The following is a 17,496-nucleotide window of genomic DNA, read 5'->3' as shown; positions in this document are numbered from 1 at the left end:
ATTAGCTTATGGTGGAGGCACTTGTTATGTCGGTGGGTTTGTGGATTCGATTATGCGGCGATCTAGATAGACGACGATCGACTCACCGGTTATGTGTTTATGATGCATGGTGCACCGGTTAGTTGGAGGTCTATGCTATGCTACAGAACTCTGATTGCTCTCTACTACTCGAGAGGCAGAGTATATGGCGATGGGTAGAGGGTAGTGAAAAGAGGCACTATGGCTTCGAGGTCTTCTAGATGATTTGGGTATTGAGCGAAACGGTGTTCTTTGTGTATTGTGATAGTCGAGTGCTATTCATTTGGCGAAGAACCAAGTTCATCATGGTCGGACCAAGCATATTGATGTCCGTTATCACTTTATACGGGATGTCGTTGAGGATAGTGATGTAGCACTTGAGAAAGTAGACACCCATGACAACCCCGCCCGATATCTTGGCGAAAAAGTTGTCACCGGAGTTAAGTTCCAACACCGTTTGGACTTGCTCCAAATCCTACATGTTTGAAAGAACCCCGTGGGGCATAGCCGCCGGGCGGATTATTCATGAGTCTTCCTTCTTTGGAGGTGTTCTTCTTGGATGTGATCTTCTTTGGATGTGTTCGCTTGGTTTTATGTGTTAAAACCTCACCGAGGTGGAGAATGTAGAGAAAAATGAGTTTTTCTCTGTTTTCACATTCAGAGCGCCAGCCGCCGACCAGCTCATGGTCCAAGTGTTTTATACAGCGACCAGCCACCCGCTCGATTCATTTTTGTGGGCTTCGCATAAGAATCGCGATTTTGGTTTTTTGGTATAAAACAAAATCAGTTTTTTGAAACCTAACTTTTTCCAAAACCAAGAAAGAGAGATTATAAGAGAGCAATTCTTTGTGAGTTGAGTGTTCATTCTTTGTGAGTGAATTGAGAGACTTGTAATCTGTTACTCGGGACATCCAAGAAAAAGCTTGGAACTCGCTTGATGTGGAAGTAGGCAAATTGTCGAACCACGATATATCTCGTCTTGTGGTTTGTTCCTTCCTTTACATTAATTGTTTTACTTTATATGCTTGTTATTTGATATTGAGAAGTGTTGGGATATTGCTTGGAGGGTGTTGAAGTCTTGTCTAGTGTGAAGGATCGATCTTTGTGTAGGATTGATCCGTTTGTTGTGGGTAACGTTGTTTCCGCACTTATATATTCACAACATATACAATGTTTGTTTTTGTATCTTTTTCTTTTATTCATATCTATTTAAGGGTCTCGTTGTATTTTTGAAGTGATACATCTCTATTTGGTGATGTATTGGAACATAGATGGAGAGCAGCAACAGGAGACCTAGCAGTTAATGAAAGGCAAGGTCCTCGTGTGGTTTTCTTTCGTTTCATATATCGATCACAAGTGTATGCGGATGTTGGAATATTCATGAGTTTTGTTTTGGAAGATGGGTTCTTACATATGAGTAGTGTGAATGTATGGTATATATATATTCGAAGTGTGGTATCTCTTGTTGGAACTAATAGAGGTGTATAACTCTGATATAAGTGGAAGTGATATATATGTTATTTTAATTTTAATTTTGGTATATAATTTATAGTGTCATTTTGATTCAAGGATTGGTTATTTGACTTAATTGGCATTGGTTGAGATAGTTAAATAGTTGTTTCTACGAATCAATATATATTTGAGTAGTTGGGTTTACGACCGAGGTCTGAGGTTTTAATATATGTTATGAAAGTATATTATTTGATTTTCAGGTTATGATAGGATTTATGTCTATGAAATGTTGAAAATACAGAGGAGATTCTGCCAAAAATTTATGTCTTTCGTCAAGGTGTCTGACAAGGTTATAGGGTTTTGGGGCGGTACATAAACTTTCATGTCTATACTATGCTTCTATTGCTACTAGTATGCTACCATACTCTCTTTTCTGAATTCTGTAGTTTGAGTATAAGGAGTTACTACTTAAGAATAAGATATAAGTATATATCTATACATATTTGTTTTTTACTGCCTGACTCCCTTTTATTTATTTCTATTGGTGTATACGATGAAAGAGACTTTTCTGATGATACCATCCCAAAGTCATCCCCTGATGCTTGCAACTATTGAAGGTGGGAGTTCTGTACGTACAAATGACATGAGAGCTTGAGTTTAAGGACAAGTCCTATTGATTTGGAAAACAATATGTATTTCATTCGTGGCAAGTCCTATTTATAAAAAGACGTTTTGGTGATGTTTTTTTAATAAAAGATTATGTGATTGGATGTAGTTGTGAGATTTCTTATTTATGTTATTGACGATTGTTGAATACCCAATAAGTGGGGACATCTTTATGCAGGTTAAGTAGTTTTCCAAAAAGGGTGGTTTTGGGGGAAATTAATTTTTTAACATATAAAATAGTTTTGTAACGGTGGAAAACCATAACTAAGCTTTATAATAAGTAATACTTACGAAGCAACAAAACCGTTACCAAAACGTTACAAATTCTATAAATCAGTAACACAAAAAAAACGTTACTAACTTTATAAAATCGTTACTGTTGTTAGAAAAGAGTAACACAAAAAAACGTTACTAATTCAATAAACCATTACTGTTGTTAGAAAAGAGTAACGGTAGAAAAGTGTTACTAACTTTATAAAACTGTTTCTATTGTTAGAAAAGAGTAACACAATTAAGCAAGAAAAACTGTTAGCAAATATTTTCAGTTACGGAAAAAACCATTACAATAAATAATTATGTAACGGTTTTAAACCGTTACGAATATTAATAACGAATTAGAAACGCCAAAACTGTGATGCTAAAAAACCGTTACAAATATTTTTAGTAACGGTTTCTGACCGTTAGGAATGTCATGTTTTGGTATAGTCATTTATGTAAATGTCTAAATTTATCCTGATGAATTATGAAGACATTACACCAAGTTAAGACTTAGCTCTTAAGTTAGGATGATGAGAAGGGGAAGAGGAAAATTTTGGTTGTTGTTACTGGCTGCTCTTCATGAGGATGAAGATGTCTATGTATATAGTCTGTATATTGGAAGTGGTAGAGAAGTTTGAGTTAGTGAGTCAGGTTAGGATTAATAATCAGACTGGAATCAAGCCACGTGTAGTTTTTGAGGGAGGCATTGAGAGTGTATATTGCCACGTGTACTGATGAGTACATGTGTATGGTCGAGATGAGTGACATCAGTGGCGGAGCCAAGAATTTATTCCAGGGTGAGCCAGTGAGCATTACAAACAATTTTTTTTTTTTTGGCAAAAAATTGATTATTAGGTTAGGTAACAAATATTTCGTATTTTGAAAGTGTTGGACCACAACTCAGAGGTACTAGATAGTTTCTATGATCAAAAAGAATTCTATGACCAAATAAGATCATTAGTTATGTAGGTTAGTTCAATATATTGTTTGTTTTATAAATTAACATTGTCTCTACATATATGAGCATCTCTAGGTGGCCGCATCACCTACAAATTTGCTTCCAATTCTCGGAATTTTGGTGGATTATTCCAACTCAAGGTAGAAGCATTCACAGCCGCATCACCTGTCTAGCCGCATCCCTAGATGCAAAATTGCAATTTCGGATGCGGATGCGGCGCGACAATACGTGGTAATGTTGTGTGCCATTGCAAATGTCGCGTGAGTTTTTATTTTTTATTTTTTCAATTTAGCGCAACATTCGCGCGACAGTGGGAATGTCGCGCGGGGGTTTTTTTTGTTACTTTTTTCAATTTGGGGAGACATTGGGAGTGTTGCGTGATAGTACCAATGGCGTGCGGGGTGAAATTTGATGCCACCTAGAGTTGGTCAGATTTTGAGAAAAGTTTTGTCAAATTTTGATTGCAAATCTGCAAGTGATACTATCACCACCTAGAGATACTCTATCGTGTCTAATTGTATAATTGTATGTACTTTTTATTTATCTCTTTTTTATATTTTTCTATAGTAAAAAAGTAAATGTGGAATGTCAAATATTCTTAATAAATGTCACGTGGCTTGTATTAATTAGAGAAGTATGCATTGCCCATAGAGTTAATTTTCTTTTTAGTAGAAGTGGACCCATCAAATGCGACATGTTCAAGTGAAATAGCTGCCCAAAGCATCAAATTACGAATACATCCATTAGTCCTAAATACTGTCGCCCTTCACACTATAAGTAAAATTGACAGTTTAGGGAATAGTCAAACCCTTGAGATACATGAAAATTTTAGTTTTGCCCAGAGCCCAGACTAATACTTACTTTTTGTGCAAGAATTCAGGGTGAGCCAGGGCGTATCTTGGGCCCCCCGCTCCGCCACTGAATGACATGTTTATTTTTCATAAGAGGCATGTGGGTAGTAGCCATAGGTGTTTAGGCTTGTCTGAGTTGGCATAGAGTATGTAATGATGGTGAGTAACTGTAATAGTTTGTGTATTATGGCGGGAATGAGGCTTAAGAAATGGTTGGTAATAATGACAGTAGCAGGTGATGATGTCACGAGGTGGAGTTGAGTGAGAAGTCGTTGATGACGATGTGTATGCGAGTCTTTAGATATGGCGAGTGTCTGGAGTCGTCTTCGAGTGTGACGGGTATCCATATGTCTGGGATCGAGCTATATTGAAGGAGTCAAAGTCGTATAATTGTGGGCCTTGTGCACATCACGTGTTTGGTGGGATGTCCTTTACAATTTCCAACACGTCCCAGTTCAATGGTTCCATGCATTGTTAGTAATTTGCCGAATTATTCGCGAATTGATTTTTTTTTTTTTTTTTTTTGCTGGGTAAATTAAATTGTATTAAAAAGAAAACAAGAAAAAAAGACAAAAAGTGTTTAGGGAGGCAACAGGCTGCCTCTCTAAGGTCAGGCTCAATCAAGCATCCATTACTTCCATTTGTAAGTATGGAGTAAAGTACATTGAAGGGCGAATCGAATCTTTGAGGGCCATACGTTTAATACTTCCGAATATGTGAAAGATTCGGAATAATTTGTGATTTTTTGCTTTGAAAAGTATAATAGGTTTTTGACGATTTTTTCAAAAATTCGGCTAAAAAAAAATAAATGAAAATTCGGTTGCACTTTTGTTATTTTTTTATGTACTTTATGTCATCACTCTTATTTTAAGTCCACCACTCTTACATTCTTAGTAATAAATTAATTCAAAAGCTTTGTTTTTATATTTTTTTTGGCAATATTTAAATTGTCATGTTATGGTGTGTGTATTTTGAAGTTTAAACTGTAATTTCAATCCAAGAACAAATAAATGAAGGTACCTATGTAGACCGTTCAATTGGTTTCAATATTTTCGTAATTAAATTATTTGGATATGTTTGTTATGTCGTAGAGAATGACAACTATTGTAGTATTGTTAATATTTATTAACATAATATCACAAATTTTTTACTTTTGAATTTTTGCAACCAAACGTTTAAAACTCGTATTAATTAAACACTGCATAATTGCCGTATTGCAAATATTTTACCGAATATTTAACTGTACCGTTTTTTTGAATCACCGAATAATTCTTAAATTATTTCCGTACCATATTTTTGCCGTATCTTAAATTGCTAAAGAAGGTTTCCACATCAGTTCTTCACTTATTCCTTTACCATTCTTCTATTTGTCTGTTAGTTTCAAAATCGAATTTCTCCTATAATTATCAGTTGAAATTTTCTTATCACATTCATATTCGCTTGCACGAATGCGTTAGTAGTTGCTACTTTCCACTTTTCAAAATAATTTTGTTTAGCGATTCAGCATTTCATCAGATCTCAGTTAGTTGTTTGTTGGACTCTAGTTGTATATTATATATTATAAAATCTAGATATCCAGAACGACCAACACTAGTCCAATCAGCATGTGTGCAATCATGATCTTAAGCAGATTTCCCTCCTACTGCCCTATAACATCCACGTACGTCTATTACTATTTAAGACTGTAAAATGAATTCTTATTGCGGCCTAATCAGCAACAAACTACTCCAGCACTCCCTTTGATCGCAGAGTAACCTGGGTGCCACACAAATCGCCACACTCAGTTTGGATTGATAACTACCTGCACTTGGGTTACGCTACTACTAATCGAGTGGAGAGTGCACTCGCCAAATTGAAAATGTACATGGCCCATATGTCCACAAAGAGGAATTTGTTTCAGCTTCAATTGATAACTACTTGTACTTAGGTTGCAATACTATTAGAGTGGAGAGTGCACATGCGAAATTTAAAAGGTACATGGCCATATGTCAACGTCAGACTTTGTTGGTTTGTAGAATCAATCAATCAATTCAATGCACTTGATGGTAACCGAACAACTACCAGATATTTATCAATTTATGCATCATATAATTTGAGCGAAATTTGAACAATTTCATATATGGGCAGTTTAATCGCGGCTTAATCGGTACATAAGCATTATGTGCTCTTCGACCGATCCGATCAAGAAATTTTTTAGAAGTCTGAGCGAGTGCTATAAAGCGGGCGATTTTTTCCGCTTAATCGGCGATTAATCGGAAAATTGGTATAAAAAAAACGCCGATTAATAGGTTTACAGGTTTTGTTTGTTTGTTTTTTTTTAAAAAAAATTTAAGTCCACAAAAAAAATTCAAAAAAAAAAAAGCCCACGAATTTATATATTGAAAATGTTTCACTTCACGGAGAAAAAATAATCAAAACCGTAAAAAGTGAAAAAAAAAAAAAAACTCTAAGTCCACCACTCAAAAAATTTTGTTTTAGGTTGTTATATCACTTATATGTAACATATATATTATAGGTTAACTAAAACGATTAATTCCGATTAATCGCTATAAGTTCTTGGAGCTAGTTGCTCCCGATTAGCGCTTAAACTGCACAATCTCAAATATGATTTTAGGCTTTTAACAATAGCTGAATGAGGGGTTTTGTTTCCAAAGATGTAATGGAGATGATTTTTAAAGAGAAAAAACGTAGTGGGTCAATGGGTATGGATCCTAAAGACTGCGGATGTGTATTGGGACGCACTTATGGCTTACCTTGTGTTTGTAAAATTATTGGTTACGATCGACTCCAAAAACCAATCCCATTGGATAAGGTGCATTATTTTTGGAAAAAATTATAAGGAGTTTCCACACTAAACCAATCCCATTGGATAAGGTGCATTATTTTTGGAAAAAATTATAAGGAGTTTCCACACTAGAGTCCAGGGGGCTTTTGACTTGCACCCTTAAATTGTGCCAATTGCTAAACGCTTCCAAAGAATACCTACTGGAGAAACTTAAAGAAGAAGATATCACAAGCCAAGTCTTCAATAAAACGAGATCCTTCATATTTTGAGTATGTACTTAGAATGCCCGAGGTTGTGTCAACTGGTTCAATACATATTCCATTGCTAAGTGCACCTAACAAGTCAAAATTGAAAGTGACTCGTGCTAAAATTGCCCCTTCAAAATCTACTTCTACCATGAACTTCATTTCATCATTTCCAAATGAAATCAAAGCCTTGATTGCAGATGTTCAAGACGTTAGCCCGGATGGAAACTGTGGTTATAGAGATGTGGCGCTAGGACTTGGGTTGGGACATGGGAATTGGAAACAAGTCCGTGATGATTTGTGTCTCGAATTGGCAACCAACAAACAATTTTATACAGTTATTTTTGAGAATGAAGAAGAGTACAAAAGAGTTTATGATATGATAGACTGTGATAAGAGTCCATGTGACTCTGAGAACTGGATGAATATGGCCTATGTTGGTCCTCTGGTTGCTTCTTGTTATAATGTTGCGATTGTTCTCCTCTCTCAAGATGGTTGGTATACTTGTCTCCCATTGAAATCTCCACCACCCCCAAAAACTGCACCTACTGTCATTGTCATTGCTTATGTTAACAAGTGTCATTTTATGCATGCTCTTTTGAAGCCGATTGTCCACTTCCTCCAATCTTTGCTACTTGGAAGAACTATGTGCAAGATTGCGCAATAGCATGGAGGACAAGTTTTGAAGCTCGGTTAGCAGAATTTGACGGAATCATGCCAATAACCAAAATATATATAGCATTAGACAAGTGATGATCACTTTCACTAGTTTCTTTTTTGCACTTTTTAGATGTTTCAATCAAAGTCTAGTAATAATCTTGTCACTGAAATAAAATTAGCAATTTTTATCTTGTTGTCATTGTTACCGACTTACTGCAAATTATGTTGTATGCTTACAACAATGCACTGCACAAGAGAAAGAAAGAGGGAGAGAGACAACAGGAGTTTTTATGGTTTTTCTTCTACTATTTTGGTTGGTAAAGGCGCGGGAGGAAAGAAAAATGGTTTGTATGCTTTATTCAGTACGGCGCGTTTGTGATGGGCGGTGAACATATTACATGTGGTGAACTTAACAGTGGACCAACAAGGGGTGAGGAAAAAGAACCGGTGAACTTAAATGATATATAGGGGGTGAGAACATTACCACCCAACAACAATTTTTGAAGTCATACAACCTCAATGATACATCGTACATAGTATGCTGCCATACCCTTCAATTTACTCGAATTCACTAACAAGCTAAGTTTGCCTCGTTTGTGTTGTACAACCCCAGTCCAGATGCTAAATTTCAGAGACATCCTATACAAGCTACGGGATAACCTCAGGGTACCTGTCAGGGGCTACTCCAAGTTAAGAGTGGAAGTCACAGACTCACAGCCAAAATTGAACATCACAAATTCACAATAAGACTGACATTAAAGCATTCCATTTAAAAACAGTTTGCATTCTCCCATTTGGTACATAAAGACTGGATTGATCAATGCCTTCAGTTATCTTCCACACAATAAAATTGCCAAGGCCCACCAGTATCAAAGATGAAGTCGCGTAGACATTCTTTGAGAATCCCAAGACAGTATTGTAGTATAGAAAGTCTGGTAGGGGCTGGCCTAGGGTGCACCAACTGCCATTGATTCATGTGAGTCGGACCATAACATCAGAGTTGCCAAAATTGCCATCGTTGCAGTCTCAACTCGTAATCGATGTGGCCCAAGACAGTATTGTTGTATAGAAATTTGGAAGGGACCTAGGGTTCACCAACTGCCATTGATTCATGTGAGTCGGACCATAACATCAGAGTCGCCAAAATTGCCATCGTCGCAGTCTCAACTCGTAATCGATGTGGCCCAAGACCGACGGTGGTAGCACCTGCTTCAGTCATCATTTTCACTTCCTTATCTGAGAAGTCTGAAATTGTAATCAAAGTTCGAAAATGAAAATCAATGTAGGATTTGTTTACTATAGCAGAGAACAGGGAGATAGTAAAATAATAATCACTATTATTATCATTATTAAGAGTGGTGATAGTAGTAGTAGATATTGCAAAATGTCGTTTTAGTTTCATTCCTTTACATTAATATAATCTCTGAGTCATCCAAATATTTTCTACCTCCACCTCCATGCAACATTTCAACCTCTTATCACCTCTGACCATAATCACCCTGTTTGTGCTGTATACTCTTAATTATTAAACAGCCTCAATTAACTAGTCTGATTTTGTGGAAGGAATCCTATAGAGGTACTCATTGCTGACTTTGTCCAAAACTTATTACTCTATTATCTACCATTTAGACAAAGTACGCATTTACCAGTTTGATACTTTACGTCATGTCACTGCCTGAACACGTCAGTAATCTTATTTGGCAGGTTGTATATGTTTCGTGCGCGAGAAAAATATCAAGGAACAGGATAAGAATGTGCTAACCCCCTTCCGGTCCAATAATTATGAGTCCACTAGCCTCATTTCTTTTGAAAGACAGGGTACTAATGAGAGGTGTCGCTTCTGCGACTGCCAGAAATGATAGCTTAGACTGGGAAATCTGCATCAATGGCAACAGTGAAAAAATGACAATGTAAGAAGCAAATCAACATGAAGAAATACAACCAAGTGGGCTCATAATCAATAAGTACGAGTATGTTATAATTTATCTATGTTTTCATAATGGTCTCATGGACACATGCTGATCTTCTAGCATGGTAAGGTTGTAAAGAACAGATGAAAAGAGGGAAAAACAAAGGAGGAAATAGAGAACAGAAACACCATAATGCTCGAATATGTATGGTATGACAATGGCATGACCAAGCAACACAGTCGACAAGATATACATAGTTCAACTGAATCTCACACAGGTACCACACAGGTACCAATTCCATTTGAACAATCCATGTAACATACTGTTAGTAATAAGGGGGAATAAGTACTCACAGCGGGTAGAAGGCTGCTAATTTTTGTGGGAGGATTCAAAGTCATTTCATGCAACCGTTGACCTTTAAAAATGGAGAAAGGAAACAAATATATTAACTATTAAGACATATCTTCACACGTATCATAGTGTAATATCATTTTTTTCGCCGTGCTCTGGAAGAACATCAACATGAAATATCAAAACAAGAAAGAAAAGAAATTATGTTTTACTATATCAATTCAGTTATGTTTTGGACTGAATGACTGATAAGAAGTAGAAGCCTACATTGTTTAGCAGCAGCAAAAATGACTCGTTGCAATCTGTCCACCCGATTTCCCGAAATTGCTGGAGAACGTTCAGTCAGCAGAGGTGTTACACTACTAGCTCCCAGTTCCTGAAGGAATGATAGAAATAATCAGTGGCTAACAGCCTAGCACATAAACTGGTGGTTGGGACTACAATCCAAGAGTCATTCCTGATATTAGCATCTTTCTTTCCTTCAGAAAGTCTCATACACGTTTTTAATGTTTTAGAATCATCACAGACAAAATTGAACATGAGGAAATAGGCCTTAGAAGCATTAAAACAAGCCTCCCCTTACTTGCCATTCACTAAGCCAGGCAAATAAGTAAGAAGCACTTTTGGACACAATTCAAGATTTGATAAGAATGTCAATGATCCCCAAGTCCCAAAACTCTTAACCAAATAATCTATATAGGAGAGTTCAAAACATACAGTACATTTCTCCACTAGCCAGTCTGCTCGGCCACCTTTTAAAGTACCTGAATAAGGAACAGTTTAGAAATTGTATTGCAATTTGCTAGGAAGATCATACTAATTGTTACAGGCGACTTACCAAAAGCAGAAAACACATGCCAATTTGTGCTCTTAGGAGGCACTATGTTTGGTTCTTCTAATGCCATGAAATCTAACCCAGTCCGGTCAATCTTGTCTATGCAACCTTGGACTAAGCCTCCTCTCCCATTAAAGAGCTCTACCCTTGCATGAAATGAAAAGGAAACCCATAGAATAGAGTACGAATGAGGAGTTAGTAGGAGTCATATATCTGGTGAAGTAAGACATGGATGTTTTCAAACAAGTCAAGGCTTTGTCATGGAAGCAACTATATATTGAGGTACAATGCAAAACTGTCTTTGCATTTGACAGATAAGAAGAAGTTTATTAACAACCATCTCCATACCTCAAGAAATAAAAAAAGTTACGAAAGAAGAAACAGACACAAATGTAACACATACACAGGCAAAGAATTTCAAGAGTCATGGGCTGACTCGACGCTAAATGATGGATTCCATACAAGACACTCAAGAGTACCAACTTATAACTGTAGCACTTTCTTCGTTACATGAATGCAAAATAGAAAAAGTCAGAATTTTTTAACTGCATTTATAAATCCTTTTATGAAGTCTACAAGCAACTTATAATGTTACTAAATATGGCGATAAAAGCCTTGTTATTGAATATGACCTCTTTAAAATTTAGATGCTTAAGTAAATAAGGTTATCTAATCAACATGCATGAAGCAGATACATTACGTTAAAGCCGTCCTTTTACAGCAGCATCGTAAGATTACACAAGACAATATTTGAAGACAGAGATATGTGAAACTAGTTTTGGACACTTCACTGAAGAGAGTGAAGCAAAGAAGAAGTGGGGAGAGCACCAAAAGCTACTTTGGGGTAAAATCCTACCAGTATAGAACTATGAAGCCTTAAACTTGACAAATAACTTAGGGTTCTACCCTCAAGAACATCAAAGTGGATGAGTCTAGTGACTTTTGATAACCTGACCACATACATGTTTGTGTCAATTATTAGTTGATTCGTACCCAAAGCTACCTTACTTCTGAGCACACATACTGTTATTGCTCATAACCCAATAATTTTATTGATACTTCGCCATTGCATTACTCTCGTCAATTGAAAATCTTCAACTTACCCAAAATTTTCTCTAAGACTTCATATAACGGTTGTGTAAAGTTATGCAGCATGCTCTTCTAATTAGATTTAACATCTTAGTATCCACTTATTGCAAGTGACATCTATATTTGTTTTCTTCTTACTTAAACATAGCAACTTTTAAGATGATCATACTTCAATATACAGTATTGTAAAGTGCTTGTAATTTCATAAAAGAATAAAAAATGCACGGTGACTTTATTCAACTTCAGATTGCATTCATTCAACAAAAAGATGTTGCACTTATAGATATTTAGCAGGTTCATACAAACCTTGACTCCAATAATTTTGTACAAAATCCATATCACACCATCAAGTTAGCTCATGCCTCTCCAAATTCTTCAACAGTGTTATGTCTTATTAATGACTATTTTCTTTTTAAATTCATAACTTCTTTCTTGAAGTGTCGAACTGTTGTCACACACTCATGCCTTTTCATTAGATTTTTCAATTCATGAGTTCACTTATACCTAGAATCTTCAGGTGCTTCCAGACATTTGCTTCAGTCTCATAGTGTCACATACTCAGATTGACTTAGCTGGGATACAACACCGACATGCAGACACAACATTTTCACTTAGCAATCATGCATCTGACACAGGTATTCCTTCAACTTTTAGGTGTCTATGAAACATAGGTATGAGAAAACCACACAAATACTACAACAACCTCTGTTTCTAAGATGCAAAACCAAATAATGCTGATTGGTAGTGATGACTCATACCAGTAAATGGAACAAATATTAAGTTGTGCGTATATGTTATCCAAAAAAAAATAAAGAACTAAATTTCAATACATTTGCATTAAAAAAAAATGGTTGGCAGCTCATCCAAGAAAAGAACTACCCAGAAATATTTGTGATTCTGCCATCATTATCCTATCATCGGCTCATCACATTTAATATTTTGTCTTGCCATTATCAAATGCATTTAACTCTTAACAATTTTTATTCGAATGTGCTTATACACATCAATATAGAGTCTTTACAAAAGAAAGTTATGAACACTGTGTATCGGTCAATGCCTACACTCATTTTTTCACAATATCAGAGGCCCAAGAAGGACATCACATTGGTATACTCATTCTGAATCTATACAAAACTTATATTACAGAGTATAAAACACAAATTAACTCAGAGACCTGCGTCCATTTCACGTCTAATTGGTTAATAATCGGCCCCAAGCAATTATCTTACATAGAACAAGGTTAAATATTACCTATCATGGACACTCAACCGCAAAACTTTAGTCATGTGATGAAACTCATCTCCCATCACTCTAACAACTTCACCCTGTATATCCATTCCGAAAAAGATTAGTTTTTTTGCTACCACTCAATAAACTAGTAGTAAACAGAGAGAGGGTGTATACCACGTGTTACCTTGGAAGGAGGGAGAGTGTCTGAGTAGAAACGAGGAAGAACACCACGTGACTGGTTTGAGTAATCTGGTTTATATGAAGCATAAAACACTGAGACTTTCCTACATGAAGTAATGAGAAAGTTTGGAAAACGAGGACGAGGAAGTAAGGTTTGCATTGTTCTTCTCAAAAACTCGTTCTTCAAGACTGGAAAAAAAGAGTGGAAGTCTCAAGACTGAAGAGTGAGAGAGTGGAAACACGACCGTTAGATTTCTCAGGAGTGCAACGTGGGCTTTGATGGGCCCAACATGAGCTGTTTTGCTACGGTTTTCACTCTGACCCGATCCAACTGGGTCATAAAGCCCTGTTCGCAAGTCCGCAGATTTAGCGGCCCAACTAGGGATTGTAGAATGAAAATCGACGGTTTTAAGGTTTTCGGATAGCTAGACATTCTCAATTAGACAACGATAATCAATATGTTTCCAGTTAGACCACAAAGAGCAACAACACAATTTATCAGCAACGGGTTATGTCAGCAATTTTTTGCACTAAGTTGTTGACATTGTTGTGGTCTAATTTGGAACATTTTTATTTGGGACAACAAAACTAGATTATGTCGTGTGTTTTTTGGACCAAGGATGACACTCTTGTCAAATCTATTCCCACGCCGACCCCGGTCTATAGTGGATAAGAGTTTTCAAACATATAACTGTGCGTCTATGCCATTTTATAAAGGCTCCAGCTACATCGAGAATATCTTCATAGGGATGAGGGTCTGCGAACCGTTGGATGTGTGATCCAATAGTCTGAAAATCAAAAACAAAAAGGATGAGAGAGAAAAAACAAAAAGGATGAGAGAGAAAATAAAAGAATGGTGTATTTCTAAACCGTTGGATCACACGTCCAATGGTTCGTAGACTTCATTCCTATAAGGATATCATCGGGGTAGACAACCTCATTTATAAATAAAAACAACATGTGTTGGCAGTTGGCACGTACTTATTTTATTTAAGGTGATCACTTGTGTAGCGCCCACAAATTAAATAGGGTTATCACCTAAATTTATATTTCGTATATCCACCTCAAACAATGTTTATTTCAAAATTACCTCAAACAATGTTTATTTCAAAATTTTAAAACATCGTTCTTCTTTAAATTGGACTAGCATGATGCATGCACATACGCACATATATTTTTTTTTGCTAACTTGTAAATAAATAGAAAGTGTAGGCCGGGGCAGTTATACTTATTTTTTTAGTTGTTAAAAAGTATATGTGGGCCACATGTTGGGCCCAAGTGTTTTGGGAAAATTACGCTGAATCCAAATGACATAATTGTCCTAATTATTAATTAAATTTATTTAATTTTTTTTGTAATTTAACCAATTGAGTAAGAGCAATTCTATCCAAAAAAATAGTTGAAGAGTTACATAAAATGTTATATTTCATTATTGCGGGATGGTAGATAGAGGCTGCGATTTTTTAAAATAGATCATTTACTTTATGAAAAAAAAACATAGTTACCTTTAAGAAATTAAATGAATAAATAAATATTTATTTAATATTTGATATTTGTGCATTACTGAGAAATGTGTTGTTTTTAAGTTTTTTTTTTTTTGCTAAAGTTTGAGAAATGTGTAATATGAACATGAATGATGTTGATGATGTCCAACAAACTATTTACGTATATGACACTTTTTATTTTCTTAATTTGATACAACATTTTTCTATGTCGTCGTTGTTAGAAAATAATGGTCAAATGAAGCAATGTGGAAATAGTTTTATTCTCAAAACACATAAACACACTTTGTCAATCTTGCTTCGGTGGTGATTATTGGATTTGCCTCCGGTTTCCATGCCACCGGATCATCCACACACTTTCTTCCCCTTAACACCTGCTATAAGTAGGGCTGTTAATGGGTTTCAATAACCCGATAGCCGATTTGACCAAACCGATAAAAAACTGGTTTGGGTTTTGATAGTTTGATTTGTCCTCTACCAAATTGAACCGAAAGATATTAGTTTGGTTTTGGGTATGCTTTCTACCGAATTTATATGAACCCGAACCAATAAGGTGGCATTTTAGTAATATTTATGATTAATTTTGTATAGATTTTATTAATTGTGTGGCTAAAATTAATCGATTTGATTTAGGATTTAATTGATTTCATAGTTTTCAGTTAAGGTCGGTTAGGTTTCGGATAAAATATAATATTAACGGTTTGGTTCGGTTTTAGGTATCTAATTATTTTATCATTTTATTATTACGGTTTTGAATTTTTCAATATCCGACCCAAACCGATCCATTGACAGCCCTGGCTATAAGGTCCTAAGAGGCATATTCTTTGGCAGCAATGTGTTTAGGTGTTTGGGAGGATTGGTTGACGTAATGTTCTATTTGTTTTCAAGCCCAAAATATCAAGGGACCATATTTAGTCAATCTAAGGTCTTTTTTAGTTTAACTAGCAGCAGGGGATATATTTTGTACTATATCCGCATCGCGTATCGTTTATCCGTACAAGGCTCCAGACGAAATAGAACTATTTTCTTTTAGAAGAGGTATAATGAAATTCCTTGATTGGCTATTCCCAGAGGAATGATCCGTTTTATTTGACTGATGGATCCAACAAACAATTAGAATAATAATAAAAAGTGTTCTTATTCAAACCGCCTTGTGATCTTCAACCAATTATGTGCTTCAATATAATTACAGGGAGTAAGCGCTATAGCTCGTTTCCAATACTCAGCAACTTGATCAGACCAAGCATCTGCAATTTAAGAATCTCCCTGTCGAATGGCCTGTTCTCCTCGGTCGGAATAGGTGGGTAATTTCCTTTCCTTCAAACCGTACTTGAGAGTTTCCTACCTCATACGGCTCGACAATCAATTATTTTTTTGGTGTCCCATCTTATCTTAATTCTAAACGAATATGATAAGATTTTTCGTAAATCTATCCCACCTTTTTCTTGGGTTAACCAGAAGATATTAATTAATTTACATGAGTTTCAAACTTGAATTTTGATTACTAAATCCGTTTTATCTTTTCTCCCACCTTCAGAAGAATGAAGCGTAGACACCCCCCATTTTCGGTATAGTTTTTTGAAAGGTAACTATCTCGGTTTCATATAGAAATTCATATAGAATCTTTGAAAAAGGCTTTCCTCCATTCTATAAGAAAGAAATGACTTACTATCTTTGGGATCTGATGCTACACCGCTGCTCAATATTTTAGTGGATCAACTCTATTACATAAGTTGATTCCTAACTTTTATCTCATATCATGACATAAGTAAGCAGTTCTTTTTGTATCGGCCCAAAACCTCGCTAATTGATCTTTACGGTGCTTCCTCTAACAATTAGATCTTTTATCCATAGAATAAAGTATTATGGGCACGCCACATATCTATTTCTTCATATTTCAGCTTATATGAAGTCTCGTTCTTTGCTACAGCTGATAAAAATCGTTGTTTTGTATGATACATATGTAGAAAGCCCATTTTCTTTTTTCTTTCATAGTATTTACTAGCAAATTTTTGTTTTGTACGACACATAGGTGTAACCTTTCGCTTAAGACTAGAATCTCAAATTGAAGCGTCTGAGGCTGCATCAACCGAAGATACACGACAGAAGGAATTGTTCTATTTTCAAACTTCACCTTCAGCAAGCGTAGGTTTATTTCAATAATCTTTTTTATTTCTATCCCAAATCATGTGCCTTTCTCGTAGACTGAGAGCGAAAGAAAAAAAATGCCTTTCTCGTAAGACTGAGAGTGAAAGAAAAAAAAAAAAAAATAACACCATCTCTGTAATAAGTAAAAGCCTCTTTTTCTCCTAAAGCTGTCGGAATTATTCGTAATAAGATATTGGCTACAATTGAAAAGGTCTTATCAATAAAATTTCCATTTACCCGCGATCTGGGCATAGTTAACAATCCATTCGATAATTCTTCGTATTACCTCTCGTGAGGAAAATGATCCCACAAAAAGGGAATTGTACAATACTAAAATAACATAAAAACACTCATTCTA

General features: G+C 35.8%; 1 protein-coding gene across 2 annotated transcripts; it reads right to left on the bottom strand.

Moving 5' to 3' along the window:
- Positions 1 to 7,398: 7,398 nt before the first annotated feature.
- Positions 7,399 to 13,893, bottom strand: LOC147491152 (methyltransferase). Of its 2 annotated transcripts, none has more exons than XM_086566209.1 (8): positions 13,493 to 13,718; positions 13,330 to 13,403; positions 10,993 to 11,135; positions 10,872 to 10,918; positions 10,422 to 10,530; positions 10,157 to 10,218; positions 9,656 to 9,770; positions 7,399 to 9,138 (listed from the first exon to the last, which is right to left on the bottom strand). In XM_086566209.1, the coding sequence occupies exons 1-8, from the start codon at positions 13,646 to 13,648 to the stop codon at positions 8,978 to 8,980; spliced, it is 867 nt and encodes a 288-aa protein (XP_086422335.1). In that variant the 5' UTR covers positions 13,649 to 13,718; the 3' UTR covers positions 7,399 to 8,977. The 2 variants fall into 2 exon arrangements, 1 of the variants encoding a protein (XP_086422335.1); XR_015198816.1 differs by having other exon boundaries at positions 9,005 to 9,138; positions 9,540 to 9,770; positions 13,493 to 13,893.
- Between the last annotated feature and the right edge of the window lie 3,603 nt (positions 13,894 to 17,496).

This window comes from Coptis chinensis, chromosome 6 (assembly GCF_015680905.1).
Source record: "Coptis chinensis isolate HL-2020 chromosome 6, ASM1568090v1, whole genome shotgun sequence".
Lineage (NCBI taxonomy): Eukaryota > Viridiplantae > Streptophyta > Magnoliopsida > Ranunculales > Ranunculaceae > Coptis > Coptis chinensis.
Note: the sequence above shows the minus strand (reverse complement) of the source record. Positions and strands in the feature narration are given on the sequence as shown.